We start from the raw sequence: 19,980 nt of genomic DNA on the forward strand, positions 1-19,980 counted from the left end.
GATTGGAATAAACGCCGGACGCAAAACAAAGGTCCGTGCCGATTCCATATTTTCGCATTTATTTTTTAGTCGCTCTCCGTTTACACATTCCCTTACAATGAAGCATTTTGTATTCTTTCCTTCGCGTGACGAATTAAAATATTAAAAGAGATACCGTAGCAGAAACAAGCGGTCTTTCCCAACCAATAAAACTTAGAATCAAAACAATATTAATCGCTTACGGAAATAAATAATTCAGTACAATAATACAGTTCCACGACCTCCGCGTTTTTAAGATAAATATCCAACACAAAAAGATATTTAACTCAATCGCAGAGAGAATAGTTCGCACAAGAACAAAACTAGTTAAAATTCAAGCCATGAAGCTGACTCCAACTCAAAGGAAAAACTTGGTCCCGCTAGTTCTGTTTTTGGCGAATCTGGTGTTTCTCTATATAGGAGGGCTCATCTTCGAATCAATAGAATACGAACCAAAAGCAAAACATAAAACTGTAGACGATGTGAGTGCTTTTTTACAAACGTTGAAGGAAACTTCGGTTGGGAAGCAAATTTTACCTCCGGATTTTGACAGCAAGGAAGTTTCAAAGGGACTGAAGTCTGAAACACTGAAAAATTTGGACGCCAAGTTTGAGAAGATACGAAGCGAGAGAACAGCTGCTTCGAAGCCTCGCTGGAGCTTTTCTAATTCGCTTTTCTTCGCAACAACGGTGGTGACCACAATTGGTAAGAAATAATAATTCTTTTGAACCGCCTAAATGTAATTTCGTGCAATTTTCGCGCAGAAATAATTTCTTTTTTTACATGAATTCATGTTGTACCCACTTCGTATCGCGATGTGTGTATTAAAATTTAGTGTTTTGGGGGGTTATTTACCTAGCTAGCACTTCAATAGAACTCCCTTAGTTTTCTTTGAATGAGAATAATACCGCTATAAAGTAATACTAAAATCTGCAAAGAAGATAATTTATTCTGTCGATCACATAAGTAAATCTATTTTGCATTTTTTAAATTTTAGAGTTTTAATTTTTTATTAAAAAAAATATGTATGTACTACACGTTAATCAAGATAATGTACCCTTTTCAATTCACTGATAAACCCGAGATATTTTAATTTCTCTTTCACTCAATTTTCATTTAAAAGTCATGAGTTCTACTCTTTTCAACTATTTGTTTAGTAGAATACACGCAATCCTTCTGTAATTTCCTACACGCAGTCGTACCAGTCGCTAGCAACTTTCATTGAAAAAAAAATCTCCGCTGAAAAATATAATTTGTTTTGCTAGGCTCGTTAACATTTAATCGACACATCATGCATGTTTAACTGTTGTGATTTTTTTTTCTTCGCAAATGAGTAATCTAGAGGGGGGCTTATAACCGGATGTATTTTTTTTTGTTTTCAGGTTGATGGGCCTATAACCGGGGTGGGGGCTTATAAGCGGGGGGGGGGGGGGGGGGGGCTTATAACCAGAATTTTACGGTATGGTGTGAGATGATAAAAACCACTCGAAACGGCCCACGTGCTCGCAACTGGCAACCACGATCGAGCACCCCCCGAGCAACTGCCCGAACTGTGATGAGTATCAGACCGAAGACTCGAAGAATCCGAGTGTGCGCGACGCGAAGATGCCGAGACGACACACCGGCCTGTGACCGCGCTGACGCATCCGACCAGGATCCGCCCCCAAGAACGGACGCACCAAGGGAAAGGAGCGAAGAAGCCGTGGATGGAGCACGGAGACGGAAGAGCAACTGAGCAACGAGAAACGGCAACCAGGGACGAGCAACTTGTGGAAAGCCCTACTCGAAACCGTGCCGGTGTAGATGCGTGCCCATCGACTATTTTTTCAATTATTAACATTTTTTAAGTTTTGGTTCGTTTCTTTAACAAAATTGGTCATAAACGATATCTAGACATAGTCTGGCTTAGCCATTACAAAATATTACCTTTTTTCAGCTCTTTTTGTTATTTTTATTTACAAAAAAAAATTTTTTTTTTTTATTTTTTTTCTTTTTTTTATTTATTCTTTCCCCCAGAAGAATTGTCATTCCTCGTTGCTCGCTATTTATAGAAAATTAAATTACTTTTCAGACCGTTACTTTCGAGGGGATCGTTTCTCTCAAAACATTACAGTTGAATACCAAACTCGTACCCAGTCGTTATTTACGTGTTTTGGGGCGAGAGAAGTTTGGATACTAGGATGGATGTCGGATGGATTGAGGCGCGCCATCCCATGACACCCCGTGCGCCTCAATCCACGCTAGTATTCAGTCTTCTCTCGCCCCCAAAACACGTAAACACTGGTAAATAGCCGGCTGGGTACGAGTCTGGTAGAATACTTCTGCTACAGTACTAGAAAACTTTTACGCAATTTTTTTAACATGCATGGCTCTTCTTTATTTCTTTTCTTCCTCTAATTAGGATATGGTAACCTGGCCCCGACTACAACGGGCGGTCGCATGTTCTGCATCGTGTATGCTCTCATCGGAATACCGCTGACCTTGATGCTGCTAGCCGTGGTGGGAAACCACATCGTTCATTATCTAAATGGCGCATGCGCCTGGTTGGTAAACCGCATACGCCGGTACCACAGTAATTACGAGTTCGAGTCTGCAGATGATCAGATCAATGCTCCCGTATGGATTGCGCTACCGATCATATTTCTGTTTCTAGCGGTGATGTCCTGTATGTATTGTGCCCTGGAAGGCTGGGATTTTGGTACAGCGCTCTATTTCATTTTCATCACGTTTACCACCATTGGATTTGGAGACGTCGTGCCTCAATCCCAAGCGGTGCGTATGCTGTTTTCTGATTGGTTTAGATCTTGCACTAATCTGATATTCGCTTACAGGTACTCAAGAGTTCTTGTTAACGTAACGTTAAGTATCAAATGCAGTGGATGACATCGAGACTAACCAGATCCGTAGACCACTATGGACAATTAGTGCTGGTTTATCCTCGAGAATCTTGCTCTGGCCTAACAGTAGGCCAGCCATTCTCTGCGCCTAAGCAACGGTATTCTTTGCCCAACCGGCCAGAGTATTTTTCTACGCCTAACTGGTGATTACATAGTTAGAGTCGAAGTTTCCATTATATAAAATTACACCACGTGTCGAACCTGGTTAGACTTGATCTTGTCTACTGCCATTCTAGTTAGACAGAAGTTTGAACCGTTACGATTCCATTAAATGCCCGGATTTTCGCGATATAAGCGTGCCCCTCCAAAAAGCCTCCTATTTCAAGGCGTTGTTTGCAAAAGCGTCCTTATCCTTATGACATATAAGTGCCCTTTCAATTTGCTCTGCTACTTCAAGATGAATTACTGGAATTAGAGCTAAACGTACCTAGAGTTTTCTTAGTCTTGAGTTGATAACTATTTAACGAAGTTCAAAGTTTAATTTTATTTTGGGTGCACTTTTCCAAAAATCGATTCACTACGATTCATTTAACTGTGATTAGGAGGTCTTTTTTCAGTTTTTTGTGTTCAGTAATGGGACACAAATTGACCAGAGTTTTATTGAGACTACAATAAGGTCGTGTACAATTATAGTAATAATGGAGCATGTCATATTATCATGCGTGAATATATAAAAAAACCTCTTTAGCAAGCTACTAGCTTTTTATATTTCACTATATAACCTTATAATCATTTCTGGCCGATTGCTGTCTTTTTAGTTCTTATCTAATTTATAAATGTGTTTTGATGTGAAAGCTTGTTATATTTCATGCATTCTAGTCAGTCTGTGGTTAGCACAGTCTCTTTATTCCACTACTCATATGATCTACATCTGATCTATCCCTTTATGTATTTCCATGCTTTTCTCTCAACTACTCTTCATTTGATGTTGGTCTAACTGATTCTTAATTAATTGCTGCACTTCATATATCTCTATGTCGCACGGTTAAACCTCTCAGTTCTATGACTCTATCTATATCTCTTCCTCAAAGGTGCGAGCTCACAAGATTAGAGGTGATGTTTCCACTTCGCGTAAATGGCGCATCATGAAAAAGTTTCCCTAATCATAAACATCTTTAATTTGATCTTTCTTTGGTTCACTGTTACCTCTCCGATGTTTTACTTCCTTTACCAGCCGCCTTGGTGACCGTGATCTTCCTTCAACTTGTGACAGAGCTCGCCTCATATGTAACCTGTGAACGCAGAATAGTGAAAGAGCCCATTGACCATAACCTTACCTCTTTGAGGACTTTTATTTGTTCTCTATGATTTAAGTTATGGTAACAGATTAACTCTTTTCTTACTGAAACCCTTTCTCTCCAGATTACCTGATGTCAAAGGATTAACTTTTATTCACATATATACTAACTGCTTTCTCTATGTACTTGTAATAAAAATGTTCTATTCACGCAGCACGACCCAAACTCTTCAACTTAACAGACTCTTTTAAAAATTGTCAAAGACCACACTCTATAATCACTTCTTAACCCGAAACTTGCGTCGCAAACGCGACATAATAATAACAATATTAACCAAGCATCCACTAACACTTTAATGTCTTCTCTTAGACAAGCAGGAATGTTACAGGACAGTGAGACTCCACGAAGTTCTCGTAAATCACGTAAACACTCTTCACACTTCACGTGCAGTTCATTTCTCACTAACGAGGCTAGCACAGCCTTATGGCGGCCACTACTGAGCTCCAACACATAAATCGAAGTCGTTCTTGTCTGGGGAATATTGCGCATATAATTGAAAATTCCCTAGTTTAGTTTGTCCTTTCCGAATCTTTACAGTTTCCTTTTTCATACCAAAACAGAGACAACAAGCTCCTTTTCTAGATAAAACAAGCTTTGCTGTTCAAATCACACGCTCTATCTCTAAATGTTCTTCACTTACTCGCTATTTCTACAGCAGCAGCCACTATGGTGTGGTTCTATCTACTCATGATCGGTCACCAAAATTGTACCTTCCACAAAATGTATGCGCTACTACGAAAGCGAAGTTCATTGAGCCACAACCACACCTAACAAAAAACAAGTTGTCACTGGGATTTCACTTGTCTTAGTCTGACACGCAGATTTAAGAATTCTTCACTAATGCATAAATCCTGATTACGAAATATTCCTATTTCACTTCCTGTTAACTTTTCATTTCTTTGACACTGAGGAAAGGAGAAAGCTTAAAGGACCCTAGTCAGCCACAGTTTGTTTTTGTTTACATGCGAGTATTTCTGTATTATATTTTTCCTGGAGCATGCCTAAACGAGTGTTCACCGTAAAACTGCTAAAGGTAATTAAACAGACTCCCAATAATACAACTTCAATATAGCAATTCAACTGGATTTCGCTTCACCATACAATTTTTATAAATTCGATGCCACTTAAAATGGCGGAGGCTGACTAGGGCCCTTTAAGTTAGTTTAACTTTGATTGTTCATTTGTTTTCCTGTTTTATTTTGTTGTATTTTTTAATTATTATTATTGTTGTTGTAAACGATTGCATGTGCATGATGATAATTGCATGATTTTGTTTTCTTCTCTCCTCAATGTCCCGCGAACAGCTTACATTGCTATTTCAGGGTATCTGGATCAACCTTATGATACTCTACGTTGGGTTGTCAATTGTCTCCATTACCATCAACCTCTGCGCGCAGAGCCTCATGACCCAGCTGAAAAAGACTGGTCTCTACACAAAGATCCTGCAGCTCTTCAGTTCTGCGCAAGGGGACTTGACCGAGAGCAGCAACGCTCATGCGCAAGAGGGGGAGACCGCAAGAAAGGGGAAACGCAGGTCCAGCAGGAGAGACGGAGGGAAAGGAGAGAGTATCGCCCTGTCAGATCTGAAAGCTAAGTCGGATGAAGATAGACCGAATGCTGTTATAGAGGATGAAAACCATTCGGCAAGGTTGAAGATTGTTCGAGACGCCGATGGCAAAGGCTATGGGACTCTTCAAGAATAGAATGCTAAACTTTTTCCACGGAAGTGGAATTTGAAAAGCGCCGAAACACAAGGGCGCGCTTGGAAACAGTTTAAAAAGTTTTGCTTAGCTATGTTCGATTGACTCTTGGACGCAATTTAGCCGCTGTGTTACGGCTGTTAGTGGCATTGGCGTCATCATATTTATACACGGAAAATCCGAACTGAGATAACAATTTCGAGAATCATTGTAAAATAACAAACATATAAATATACAGCTTCCGAGACATTAAAGTAAAATAGTTAGCAGTCATCTGTATTCCGCCAAGTTTTGATATCAGGTAAGGGTGAAAGTGTCATTAATTTCTTTCAAAAAACGGATTTGTTTCCAGAAAAGGTAATATGTTGACTTAGTCTTTTGAGTCCAATGTAAGAGGGCAAAATTTATTATTACACGGTAACCTAGGTTCACAATAATTACTTCTTATTAACGTAACCGAGCGCGAGGGCTGTACAAGGACAATATCTCCCTATGCAGGTACGGGCGGGCGGAGCAAAGCGGACCGGGAGCTATTCTTCGAGTGCAGTCCCAAGCTAGTATAAGGGTTACTAAAAAGTTATTATATGGCTTTCCTTGACAATTTTGTCACGCTGTTCTCGCGTTTTGCCAGCCAGCTGGCCACTAACATAGTTCACTATAATGCCCCGATGATTAGCTATTCACAGTGCAAGTTAGCGCTGCCAACCGTATAATAAATCCAAATGGTAGGGACTCTTTGTGCCATGCATGTGTGTATTGAGTGCGAAGAAACCTTATATGGAAGAGTTCTCTAGAGCTTTTATGCATATTTGACTGTTTATCTCTCTAAACTCGTTTTTTTTAAAAAAAAAAAAAGGTTTACGGCACGATAACTCACGCGAGATATTGTGAGAGGACTACAAAAGCTTGTTTATAATTAGAAGCCGTTAGGCGGGTGTTTTACAAGTGTTTCGAGTGTTATCCACCCAACATCTCATGTGCTTTATTGCGCCGGTAAATTCATAGAAAATGAGGTCTATTGCAACGTTAATCCTTACTGCGCATTGAGTCTTCGCTCCAGAGCTTGACGAGATGAGCGTCCGGCTCCCTTCTCGACCGCTGGTCAAGGGAAGCAAAGACTCTGCCGGTAAAAGATTCGCGTAATTAACGCGCGCACGTTAAGGAAATGGCGGCTCTTTCTTTGCGGCTTAGCTTGACAGAGAGAGAAATCCCCAATTTTCTCTGAGACAAACCTGCAGGGAATTACGGTAGTTATATTCAACAAAACATGTCCTAGGCTTAGCATTGCAACGCTTTCGAATGGTATACTTAACAATTGGATAAGAGATGTTCCCGGGGAGATGGTATAGTAGCTATGAATACCGTCGAATATACAACGGCTTTCCTGTATTCTGATTGGCTGTATTTTCTATGGCATGGTATAAAACTTTGTATTCAACGTTGTAATCGTAGTAGTGAACTATAGAGGGAATTGGCCATTGTCGTTTTTTAATCACTTTTAGCTTCTCAAATGACGCTTGCTTGATTTCCAGCCGTTTGCAAGCCCGCGTTTCTTGCCTGTTGGGAGGAGGATGACACACGGACTCTAAAAACGCTGGAAATCGAGCCTATAAAATGATCCATGACTTTGAGAATTGACTCAGCTCCCGTAACCGTTGTGTCATTGGCTCGATTTCCAGCCGCTTCTTCGGAAAAATGAGCCCGCGGTCATCCCCCCTCGGGGAGAAACAAAAACCGGACCGACCGGACCAAAGAAACGCTAACTGCTTGATTTTACTCTGCGTCATAGTATTATACATAAAGTGAACTTTCCTTCCTCGTTGGGGAGCAGGGATGGCGCAGTGGTGAGAGCGCTCGCCTCCCACCAATGTGGCCCGGGTTCGATTCCCGGACCCGGCGTCATTTTTGGGTTGAGTTTGTTGTTGGTTCTCGTCCTTGCTCCGAGGGTTTTTCTCCCGGTTCTCCGGTTTTCCTCCCTCCACAAAAATCAACACCTCTAAATTCCAATTCGATCGGGAATCCGAGGGTCACAGGTTTGTCAGTCGAAAGACTGTTATGTGCAACCCTCGTAAAACAAAGTTGATTTATTTTATTTATTTATTTTAACTACCCCCATCTTAGCCTGAATTTCAGACATCCCTCCTTGGTACGTCTGAACACATTTGGCTCTAATGCCGTCCGGTGACGTCACTACACTTTGGTTTTAATTCATGCGGAAAAGTTTCTGTCGAGGCCATGAAATTGTGAAAGAAAAATCGCTTCAATAAAGGATTACAGGGCAACAAATTGTTTTAATAGTTAACTATTGAAGACTTGCGACAAATGAATGAGATTTTAATCGACTGCAGGCTATATTCTTTTACGGAACCGATTTAATCTGAACTGATTTGCTTTATCTCAGTTATCTAGCGATCAAAATATAATATGTGACGCAGCGGACAAATACAACACACTCGTGAGTAGTTAAATGAATCAATTTAGACGGTTACAGAGGCATCAAGAAACGGAATTCAATACAAAAATATCCTACTTGACCGTGGGAACTGAGTTCAGAAATCACTGGCTCATCGAGGCTGCAGGACATAAGCGTCGAGTGGCTTTGTTGACAAAACAAGAATACATGTACGTATAAATTTGACAAAACACTGCATGTCGAAGCGACGAATGCCGCCAGCTTAAAACCTACCGGTTTTCATTACTATTCTTCATCCGTAGATAAACTAATAAAGTAATAAATCAAGGTAAATCAAAATGACTAGTAAATTCATTTCTGGGAAGGTGAAATCTTTCGAACTCTTTCCAAACGTTTTCAAATTACTATTCTCGCGCGGTAAAATTCAGTCATAATTTCACATAATTATGCAAATAATTTTTAAATCAACCAATCAAAATCACTACCCGGTTTTCGGGTAGTGACGTCACCGGACGGCATTAGAGCCAAATGTGTTCAGACGTCTCTTCTGGGAGTAGGCGACCAAGGAGGGATGTCTGAAATTCAGGCTACCCCCATCTGCATTTCTAGAAAATACTTCTCCTCGTCATTCCCCGTTCCCCGTTCCCCGTCCAAATTTCCTATTCCTGCATTGCCAGCCACGAAGCCTGGGAACCAGGGCAAGTCAAGGGGAGGGGTCGGGGAGGATAGCGTTGTACACGTCCCGTAAACATGGCGGACCCGGAAGAACTTTTGATCATAAAAGGCAAACGATTATTGCTTCCAGATTGTATTTCGTCGGGATGCATCATCGTGAAGAACGGGAAAGTGGTAGGAATAGAAAGGGGACTCGATACGACGCACTTGTCTCCGAGAGCAAAGGTGAGGCTAGACAATAAACTGACGTCTCCTTATAAAAACCTCGTTCACACACGGCCCCTTGATCATTAGTAAATGTAAAGTGCCCCTTTTCACCCTTACCTTGCTATAGTTTTAGAAAAAAAAACAATGTATAGACGCGGTTCTAAATCCCAAGAAATTGGCAAGAGAGAGTTTGCTGTAATCGGTGCACGTGCACCTTACGGGACGTCGTTTTACTGACTTCAGTTCGCTAGATCAGCTAGCTTACATATTTTTTATGATAGGCCCTGGTTAATTTTTTAAATTTGACCTCAAAAAAATATAAAACGAACTAGGCTTTTTAGCCAAGTTTGGAGAATTATATGTGACGTTTTTTAGACACTTTTTTTTGGAAACTGATCATCCCTGGGTCGGCCCGGCCATTTTGTTGATGACGTGTTGACTGGTAATATTATTAACCCTATTCAGACCGGGGGGGGGCTTTTGAGGCCCGCGCTGACTTTGAACTTTAATAACTTTTTTAAGATTTAACCAAACGCTGCCAAACTTTCTGAGTTTTCCTAAAATTTATCTGGCAACAAATTGGTAGGGTTAGATAATGTGTCAGGAACTTGACATCACCATGGCAACGGCATTTTAACAGGCATGTTTTCCCAAATTTGTAATTTTGCGTGTTTCTGTTAATAAAAATCAACTTAAATGGCATTATTTTTACATTTTTACGGGTTTATAGCACATTTTTATTCATTTTGAGTACTTTGCAATGATTTTGGGTGGTTTCCTGGCATTTTTGAAAAATTTTGAAATCCAAGATGGCGGATCCAAGATGGCGGCTGTTTTGACATCATGATGTAATTGTCACGTGATGTGACGTCACCATCCCACGTGACGTATACCAAAAGAAAGAGTTTCGGACGTACAATACATCCTATAAGTTTCATGGTGACTGCTTAAATATTTTGGAAGTTTCCGAAGCCCCCCCCGGTCTGAGAAGGTCCAAAAAAGCCCGGTCTGAATAGGGTTAAGCAATTATAATTCCCGGGGAGGATGGAAGGGGGAGCCTTGAGCCTATTGTTTTGCTGCTTTGAGACCTAAGATTGTTTTGCTGCAGAGCATGGAACTCAGAAAATGTTTGTTATTGAGCTGAGCCTGGATCCCTCTTTTTCTGGGTGGTCTGAAGCCTGTCCAGTAAAACCCCTTCAATTTGTGACCCTGATTTCATGCTGAAAAGGTAAGTACTGCAATGCTAAAATCAAAACCACAGCACTGCCATGCAGGCTGCAGTTTGTAGGATATGCTGAATATCTTTAGTGGGATTTAGGGTCTTGGTGTAGACTTGTAAAATGAACACCTTGGCGTATCTATGGCATGGGGTGTACTCAGAATGCACCCTGGCTGCACTGTACAACTGAGGGAGGTGAATAACTTCGTGGATCAACGGATTTGGCCTTAAAAAGCACACAGATTATGGATTTAAATATTTTGCGATACATTGAGTGGATTCGCGGATTTCGAGAATTCATACAGTGGATCGCAGAGTAGCTGAGAATTTAGACCTGGATTCTGGACTCTTCATGTCAGGAAGTTCGGATCATGGATACTACGTTGACAGTTCTGTCACAAAAACAAGCAATGAAAAAGAACTTCTTAAAAATTGACGTAAAAAACCACATCTACTGGCCGTTTCAGTGAAACTATTTATTTCAAGAAATGCAAATTTGGATTTGAACAAAAATATTGGCAGATTGACAGATCCGTGGATCTGCATACTTCTATTCACCCCACTCCTGTACAGATCTATCCGGCTGATATCAAAATAACATCTCTTGACAGGTGTTAGATGCTGGAGATCTCACTGTGATGCCAGGAGTTGTTGATAGCCATGTTCATGTCAATGAGCCTGGAAGGACAGACTGGGAAGGTTTTGCGACAGCCACGCAAGCTGCGGCATCGGGTGGAATCACGACCATTGTTGACATGCCTTTGTGAGTCTTACAAAATCAAAATAGAAATTCTAGAAACACTAGTTGAAACAAACACATTTCATACATTTTCACAAGTTTCCTGACTTGCAAGCGTGTAAAAATATTTTAGGCCCCTCTCCCCTCTCCCTACTCAATGTTGTTTCTTGAGGTTTGTGTTTTATCAGGCTTTGCTTTCTAATCAACAGTTTTGTCCAGGATTGTAGGTAGCCATACAATTCAGTCTTTTAGTCTAAGATAAAAAGCTGGTTGATGTTAACAGCATGAAAAAGTAATGATGATTGATAATGGCCTAGATCAGCATGAATATAATTATTGAATTATTTAATATTTATGATCAGAAATCGAATTTGCAGTGTCTTAAGAAATATCAACTGAAATCATGCAGCGCTGTGCTCTAGTAGGAGGAGTATAAAAGTCTGACAAGGGACACATCCCAAAAAGTAGCAACAGCACATAAAATAAAATCGCGACAAACGACAACCCTCTCAAAAAAACTTAAATTCCAACAAGGACAAGTAATTTTCCTTCAATTTAACTACTGACAGCGATGGGAAGTGTGATAAAACAGCGACACTGGGGAATTTTTAAATTTAGACAAGCGACACGGGATCCCCCCTGGCAGGGCCTCTAGCAGAGCCTGGGTGCCATTGGCAATTCACTTCTGCTTAGGTAGCTTGCGGCTTACCTTTATATTTGGAGTAGGGATTTCGTCTTGCATGCCTCGCATGCCTTGCTGCCTCACCTTGCATGCCTCGCTGCCTTGCCTCACACGCCTCGCTGCCTAGCACATTTGTAAGACTCAACACAATGTTTAATCTGTGATTACAATTTCTGTTGTTTTTTTTTTTACATTAATTACTAGGAACTCCATTCCTCCTACCACCACTCTGGATGGTTTGTACACCAAACTAAACAGTGCCAGGAACAAGTGCTGGACAGATGTTGCCTTCTGGGGTGGGGTGGTACCAGGCAATCAGGTAAAGTATTTGGTATTTAATATAACTACACCTGGGGGGAGGGGGGTACTCTCTGAAATTTTGGGTGGGGGTGTGCAGCATGTTTCTGAAAACCTCTTAAGACCTTTACTCTATTTCAGTACAATATATGCAATTTTCCCTACCCTTTTTTTTTTTATTTTAGACCTGAGGCCAAAATCAATGCCCTGAGTATTTGAGACCAGATTGTACTCAGAAACTGTTCGGATTGAGAGTAGCTTCAAATTCCTGAGAGGTAAAAGACAACAATCATAAAAAGGAGTTTCTAACAAGAATTAATAATACCTATTTGCTGGCCAAATAAATTGCAAAAATCATACCCTATTTTTAGACCAAAATGGCTTATTTCCAACCGAAAAACTCGAAAACCATGCATACCCTTTGGTGCTACACTTACCTATAAAGCTCATATAAGGGAGGACCCCCCTTTCCCCATAAACTACACTGATGCTTTGTTGAACTAGAAATCCATTATTTTATGTAAAGAACCCAACAAAAATGATACGTATAATAAGTGGTGACTTGGATAAGTGAAAATAAGCGGAGAAGTGGTTGCAAGTCAAATACTCGGAAAAAAGATTTTCCGAGTTCCCGGACTTGTGATCACTTCTCCACTTATTTTCAGAAATGATACAATTTCTTTTTTCCTGTTCAGGCTGAAATCAAGCCCATGGTGAATGCAGGTGTCAAGGGTTTTAAGTGTTTCCTTATCCATAGCGGAGTTGATGAGTTCCCGTCTGTCACAGAGAGTGACGTCAGGATGGCAATGAAGGAAATGCAAGGAACGTATGCCGTGTTTCTGGTTTGTGTTTTAAGTAGCATTTCATGTGCATTCATAACATTAGTGTTGTAGGTGTGAGGGATATTAGGAAGGTTATGATTAGGGAGACAAAGGGGACTAATAGTTAGCACGCTGGACTCCAGATTTAGCAATCAGGGCCGGGTTGTTCGAAAGCTGATTAACACTAACCCAGGATTAAATGTAAATCAAGAGTTCGATTTCTCTTGTATAAAAGTGTTTTTATTGCTTACGTTTTGTGGAGTTTGGGATTAGTTAACGGCAAAACTGAAGGGCAGAAAATATAAACAGAAAATCTCACTAAAAGGCTGTAAAGCTAAAATCAAAATTCACGCTAATCCTGGATTTGCTTAATTGTGCTTTCAACAACCCGGCCCTGGGTTCTAGCCCTGGCTGGCTGATCATTGTGTTGTGTTCTTGGGCAAGACACTTTACTATCACAGTTCGTCTCTCCACTCAGTTATAAAAATGGGAACTGGTGAGTTTTAGATGCTGGGGGAAGGGGGAGGGGGGCTGCAGCTGTGTGCCATCAGATGGGGGCATTACATGTTTTTGATGCTAGATTAACGTTTAGGGGACCTAATAAAAAGCCATGCATAGGAAAATCTTAAGTTCAATGGCCCAGTATGCCTCATCAAATGTAGAAAATTAAATAGGGAAATAATAGGCTTAATAGGGAAAAGAAACCAACATCAATTCTTTAATACCGGTACTTATTTTGGAAGTACGTTGTTCATGTTTCTTATTTATGATTTATTTTTAGTTCCATGCTGAAGTTGAGATTCCTCAAGAAGCAGAAAACAACTCTAAAGGTATTGTCAATCACTCATGATTATTTGCCATTTACTCAAAGAGGACAAAATGTTCCTTCTGGTGAATAGGATTTTCTTTAAAGGACCATTAAATCAGAATTTTAATACTTGATCACAAGTGACTCAGCATGAGATGTGAGTAATCTCCCACCAGGGGTGGCAAATGGTCCTTAACAAAGTGCACCATTTAGCCAAATTTCAGGGCTTTCTCTTATCAGATCTTCTGGGACACCTTCTCTGAAACTCAGTTTAATTAACTTCCTTGGGCTCACAAAAGAGCTATCCGTCTCACCATCTCGCAAAGTCTCAAAATTACCATTTGACACACCCCTACCCACCCTTAACCTAACTTAGACTCACAGAGGTTAGGCTAGACAGAGAAATTAGCTAAAAAAGTTTTAATTTATACCGGTAAGCCTGAGTGAACACATTTCTCTCTAAAGTTGTCCATTCCATTCTCCCTGATTGATAATATTTTACATATGCTATGTTTTGTTGTTGTTGTTACTGTTGCAGACCCTGCCAAGTACACTACATTCTTACAGTCTCGACCAGAAGCCATGGAAAACCAAGCCATTGAACTGGTCATAAACCTTTGTAGAGAGTACAGGTTAGAAAACTGGAACCTTTTGGCAAATCAGGTGTCACAGACAAATGTATAAAAATGTGAAAAATTAATATGACTACTTGATAGTGATTAGTTTTCCCTGGGGGTGGGGGAAGGGGGGCTCCCAGGTGAAAAATCGGGTGGCCAATGCTTGTCAGAAAAATTGAATTAAACCCCTAAAGGAAACCAATCTGGGTGTGACTGAATTTTTTTTGGCCTCTAAATGATACCATTTTGAATGATCTAGATAACCAACAAAGTATGAAAGCATATTTTGTCTTTTTTTCTTCGTGCAACCTTTAATGAGACCTCAATAGCTAAAAATATTGGCGTTCTGTCCTGAACACCCTAAGTGAGTACAAAGTCTGTAATTTGCATCCCTTAGCGAGACAATGAGCAGTCGGGCCCCTTTAACATGAGGGTCCCTATAACCCCCTCCCTCCCCCCTTCCTTGCAACCCAGTTACCAGCCACGCATATCTCAGAATTTTATTTTACAGAAATTAATTGAATCACTATACCTTGCTCTTGAGAGCTCCACGTTTCCACAATTTTGCCTATTTTAAAATTGCTCAGCAGAAAACTATGTACTGACTTCTTTGCTATTATGTTCCTCTACGTCTCGTTCTTTGCTCGTTTGTTTGTTCGTTTCAAGGGATTTATAGTTATTTGGTCGTTACATTTTATTGTAGTCAACTTTCATTTATGAGACTTGATCTCAATGTTATTATAAATCTCATTCTTTTTTTTTTCTTTTTTACTTTATTCATTCCAGGGTACCTTGTCACATTGTGCACCTTTCTTCAGCAAGTGCTTTGCCCATGATCAGGAAGGCCCGCGCGGAAGGGGTCCCTCTCACGATTGAAACCACGCACCACTATCTCTCGCTCCTAGCTGAACATGTGCCTGATGGTGCCACTCAATTCAAGTGCTGCCCGCCAGTCAGAGATGCTAACAACCAAGTAAGTAAAAGCAATTTATCTGAGTAAACTGTAGACGGTCGAGGATTGTCTTTGCGCGAGCTACATGTACGCAAAGCGTGACATACGCGAACGTGTAAGAATGCACGCGCGTACGTGTGGTCCGTGTTGCGTCCAAGTCGTGCGTGTTGCGCGCGAGAATTGTCTAAAGCGGCCTTCACACGGCAAACTATTGGCCAACTCGTGTTGGCAAACTCGAGTTGGTGTGTGTGAACGACGCAGCAACAGCAAACAAGTTGGCCAACTGTTGGCGACAAAATAGAACTTGTCTCTATTCTCACCAACAGTTTGCCAACTTGTTTGCCAACTGTTGTTGTGTCGTTCACACACACCAACTTGAGTTTGCCAACATGAGTTTGCCAACTTTAGTTTGTCGTGTGAAGGCCGCTTAACGCGAGCAATATGTTCGCATAGCGCAACACGCGTGAACATGTAAGAATGTACGGCGCAGTGCGTGTCGTCCCATGGTTATAGTGACCAATCAAAATTGAGACAGCAACATGCTTTTTGCGCGCGAAATGTAACGTTGCTACCAGGGCACGGCTGGTCTTGAATATTTCTTGAAAATTCAAATGGTTTTGTTAATTTGTGTGCAAGAAACTTGAAAACTTAAATCATTTTGTAAATGCTCTGAGAAAGACGGCCATAGATGAAACTCATCGAAGAAAGATTCATTTATAGCGGATATTATCAACCGAGCCGTGAATCAGCGAAAAAAAAAATGCACTCGCAGTTGAAAAAACACTATGGTAACCAGGCAGCGAATAGCAAGTTCAAATCACGGATCTCCGGAGACGCGTTTCCTTTTTGGCCCTAAGTAAACGGTAGATTATCAGTCAAAAAACAACCGTCTTTAAACTTGCCTTCGCTTTTTTCCTCCTTCAAAGGAACAATTATGGGAAGCACTAAAGTCACGTGACATCGACTTGGTGATATCGGACCATTCCCCGTGTACCGTGGATTTAAAGCTGATGGACCGAGGGGATTTTATGGCGGCCTGGGGAGGAATATCATCGGTGCAGTATGGTAAGGATTAAATTAGTGGCGCGGTTTGTTCTTTCGTTTTCCGAGTCTTTAAATACAGGTTAAAGAAATAATAAGCGTGGAATTTTATTTTCGATCAGACTGGAGCAGTATTGAAACTTTTAACAGTAATTTTAACAGTTGCCAATCAGAAGTACAACCAAAAGCAATCGTGACTCGGGCACGCACGTTTTCCCGCACTTCGTGTCGACTACTTAACAATTATCCTGCACGTTTTGATTGGTTAACTGGATTTTCTGTTTCCTTTCTGATTGGCTAGAATGACTACTTTGGTTTTGCTTTATTTACGAGACTCAGTCGAAATCGCTTCACGGTTCCCCCTCTTCACTCACAGGTTTCATTTTTCGCTCAGTAATTTACCATTCAAGAAGGATGCTATGTCACGTGAAATTCGCTCCCAGTCCCTGACACTTGTTCTCTTTAAAGGAGCTACGTCACAGACAATGCTTAAAAAATGGTATTTTTTTTCTCAAGTTTGTTATCCACAATCTGTCTTAATCTTCGTCAGTCGAAACCATCCTTGTCTATTTTGGGGTTTTATTAAGTGCTCGGTTGGTGTTTTTCTACATTAGAAAACTACTATTTTTTAGGTTTTTCTTCAATTTGAAAGTAATAAAAAAAATCAATAAAAAATACCGTCATATAGCTCCTTTAATCATGAGAATTCTTAGCTTGCAGCTAAAGGGGTTTATACGATTTTATACTGACCTAGACTTGTTTTTTTTCCCAGGTTTGTCCATATTCTGGTCACAAGCTACTAACCGAGGTTTCTCTCTACACGACGTTGTTCGTGTGTTGTGCGAGGAGCCCGCTAAGCTGAGTCGTTTGAGTCACCGCAAAGGAAAGATTGCTATAGGAATGGATGCTGATTTCGTACTTTGGGATCCAGATGAACCAATTGTGGTAAGGGAAGAAATCAGGTTAAGGTTTTAAGGTTCATGTAGAGACAAATCCCTCTAAACCCCTAGAAACGCTTAACGGGCATCAATCCTTACTCTGAGAATGAACCACTGCAGGAGTAAAAACTAAAAAAAAAAAATAAAATAAAATAAAAGCGCTTACGACGTTGTGAAAATCGAAAATCGGAGTCGTAAGGCGAATCAAAAGCTAGACGGAATCGAAGTCGAAAGAATCAGAACGCTTCCATTTTCTTCCGATTTTGCTTATGACTTCGTCGCTTATGATTCAGTGAAAACTAGATTGTCGGAGTTACAAGTAGACTAAGCGGAAGAACAAACCAATCACAATGCTAGCTCTCATGGCCTCCGAGTACTTTCTTTCTGCTTACGACTCCAATAATCTAGTTTTCACTGGAACATAAACGACAGAGTCATAAGCGGAATCGAAAAAATCTGCTAACGACTCTGTCAGTTTGAGTTTTACTAGAGCGTGACGCTCTGCGCGCTTTTGATTACGACTCCGACTCCATTGATAGCGAAAACTAGCCTTAACTGTTTATGAGCTGCATAACCACCTCCATCTTATTACCAGGTCCTTCTCAATGTGTGGGGAATAAGGCTGTGTTTCGTAATCCTAAAGAGCAACATCATTGCCTAACCCGGAACTGTTATGGTTAAACTTAGTCAATTGCTCTTTTCTTTCAGATTGATCAGAAGAGTACTCGGCATAAAAACAAGGTAAAATAATGCAAAAGTTGCGATTTTCAGTTTCCTTTCTTATTTTACGTAGTTAATGGGGCTACAATTACTTTTCTCTCCTAAAACGTTTGCAAAACGTTAGCCGAACCATCATAGGGAAGTAATCAATTAACAGCTTTCTATTGTCTTTGCTGTGGTTTTGGGGTTTGCTAGGATCTTTATTCGGTTTTAATAAAAAACACAGTACAGTAGCTTGTAGTACACACAGTAGCTTGCTGTAAGCAAACTGAGCATACCTGCCGCTCGTTTCAACCAGTCAAAGACGGCAGAAGCAATAAAAAACAATCGTGTCGTCCGTTACGCGGATTTTCCCGCTGTTCGCACGAGTTGAACGGATTTTTGCTTCGAGCCCTGATTGGCCCAGTTGATTATTTTCGTTCCTGTGATTGGCCAGTTGCGACACCACTTGTTCTGGTTTGGCGGCAAAAGTGTCATAAACCAATCAAAACGCTAAACAAAACCACAACCTGCGGCAAGCGCGGGGAAGACAAGGGATTCAATTTAATTGGTAAAAACAAGTTCCAAACGCACTAACAAAAGTAAAGCCAAAACGTATTTTTTTTCCGAAATTAGCTAGCGCTGCTGTCAACTGGTTGTGTTTGTCGTTCAACTTTTCAACTTCAGTTTGAACTCAAAATAAACGCTTCCAAGATTCAGTAAAGGAAAATCGGCCAGAATTACTAATCGTCCCGATTATCTAAGAATCGTCTTTCGAGTCAAACCGTTCAATTGTCATTTCAGTGAAATCAGTTGCACCTATGTACTACAGCCGTTCATATTTTAATTTTGTATTTTTTGTCGCAGGTAACTCCATACCACAACATGAAATTACGCGGAGTCGTTCACAAGACCATCCTGCGAGGAAATGTTGTTTACGAGCGGGACAGAGTGTGCGATAATCCCGCGGGACAGCTGCTTCTTGAAACGGGTTAAGGACACAGCTCAATCTCGAAAATCTTAATAGGATCGTACGTTAATACACAGTCAAGAATTTCTTGTCACATGCGAGTGGTAAATATAATTGATTTGGCACTGGGGGCGTTTGAAGTAATCTATCAAACACGAGGGTCAGTGTTTCATCAGGATATCCAAACACTGAGAAGAAGGTTTAAAATGGGATAGCCGATAGCCGATGAAACACTGTCTCGAGTGTTTGATATATCTTCCCAATCGAGACGAAAACTTTGGAGTAAACGGAGAAATAAAATCGCAAAAAATCTATGCTAATTAAGACCAGGTATCCAAACCTCCTTCACGGTTATGATTTTTTTGGTTTAACTTGATGAATTATTATGAGTTTTAAGTGCACGTTAATGTGTGGTAGTCAAGCACGGTTTCAAGGTAAAATTTTAAAGGAGTGGGATAGGTTTTTTTTTCCTTTAGTAAAATAGTCACTCTGATACTGTCAAATACTTCACTGATAGGGAATTAACAGTTTTAAACAGTTGTGGAACGTTACACTTTCATACACATTTCTGTGACGCCACTGATCTGGGAAAAATAATTCTTGAAGATCAGGAAATTTTATTTTGATTCTGAAAAAGAAAATTACGTTTGAAAGAAAAGTTAGGGAGAATGAAAATTTTAACACTGATTTAATAACATTGATGGTTGGAAGAAACATTTAGGGTCAATGTGATCAAAGCGATGCCCTTTTTTGGAAGCGGGGATTGGAGGCCGCTACTATAAGTGACATCAGATTAAGTATTTATTTGGTTAAGTAAATTTAGTCTAGTCAGGAAAAAGTGAAGGGACATCCCCCAATAACGTATTAAAGAGTGAATAAAAATTGCAACTTTTTGCGAGTCGGTTTTTATTGTCTTCCCAAAACTACTGAACAGAAGTTAAACGTCACAATCGTCCTAAACAAATAGTTCAGTCGAGAATCGAAGAAAA

General features: G+C 40.4%; 2 protein-coding genes across 4 annotated transcripts; both read left to right on the forward strand.

Moving 5' to 3' along the window:
• The first annotated feature begins 273 nt into the window (after positions 1 to 273).
• LOC144660714 (TWiK family of potassium channels protein 7-like) lies at positions 274 to 6,101 on the forward strand. Of its 3 annotated transcripts, none has more exons than XM_078521437.1 (3): positions 274 to 723; positions 2,420 to 2,790; positions 5,518 to 6,101. In XM_078521437.1, the coding sequence occupies exons 1-3, from the start codon at positions 360 to 362 to the stop codon at positions 5,914 to 5,916; spliced, it is 1,134 nt and encodes a 377-aa protein (XP_078377563.1). In that variant the 5' UTR covers positions 274 to 359; the 3' UTR covers positions 5,917 to 6,101. The 3 variants fall into 3 exon arrangements, with proteins under 3 accessions (XP_078377563.1, XP_078377564.1, XP_078377565.1); XM_078521438.1 differs by having other exon boundaries at positions 5,536 to 6,101; XM_078521439.1 differs by having other exon boundaries at positions 3,947 to 5,660.
• Positions 6,102 to 9,040: 2,939 nt separating this feature from the next.
• On the forward strand, positions 9,041 to 19,884 carry LOC144660712 (allantoinase, mitochondrial-like). Its single transcript, XM_078521434.1, has 11 exons — positions 9,041 to 9,226; positions 11,039 to 11,190; positions 12,053 to 12,167; positions 12,841 to 12,987; positions 13,748 to 13,796; positions 14,313 to 14,406; positions 15,178 to 15,364; positions 16,270 to 16,408; positions 17,157 to 17,329; positions 18,031 to 18,063; positions 18,889 to 19,884. The coding sequence occupies exons 1-11, from the start codon at positions 9,077 to 9,079 to the stop codon at positions 19,015 to 19,017; spliced, it is 1,368 nt and encodes a 455-aa protein (XP_078377560.1). The 5' UTR covers positions 9,041 to 9,076; the 3' UTR covers positions 19,018 to 19,884.
• Positions 19,885 to 19,980: the final 96 nt, after the last annotated feature.

This window comes from Oculina patagonica, chromosome 7 (genome assembly GCF_052425735.1).
Source record: "Oculina patagonica isolate OP01 chromosome 7, crgOcupat, whole genome shotgun sequence".
NCBI classification, from domain to species: domain Eukaryota; kingdom Metazoa; phylum Cnidaria; class Anthozoa; order Scleractinia; family Oculinidae; genus Oculina; species Oculina patagonica.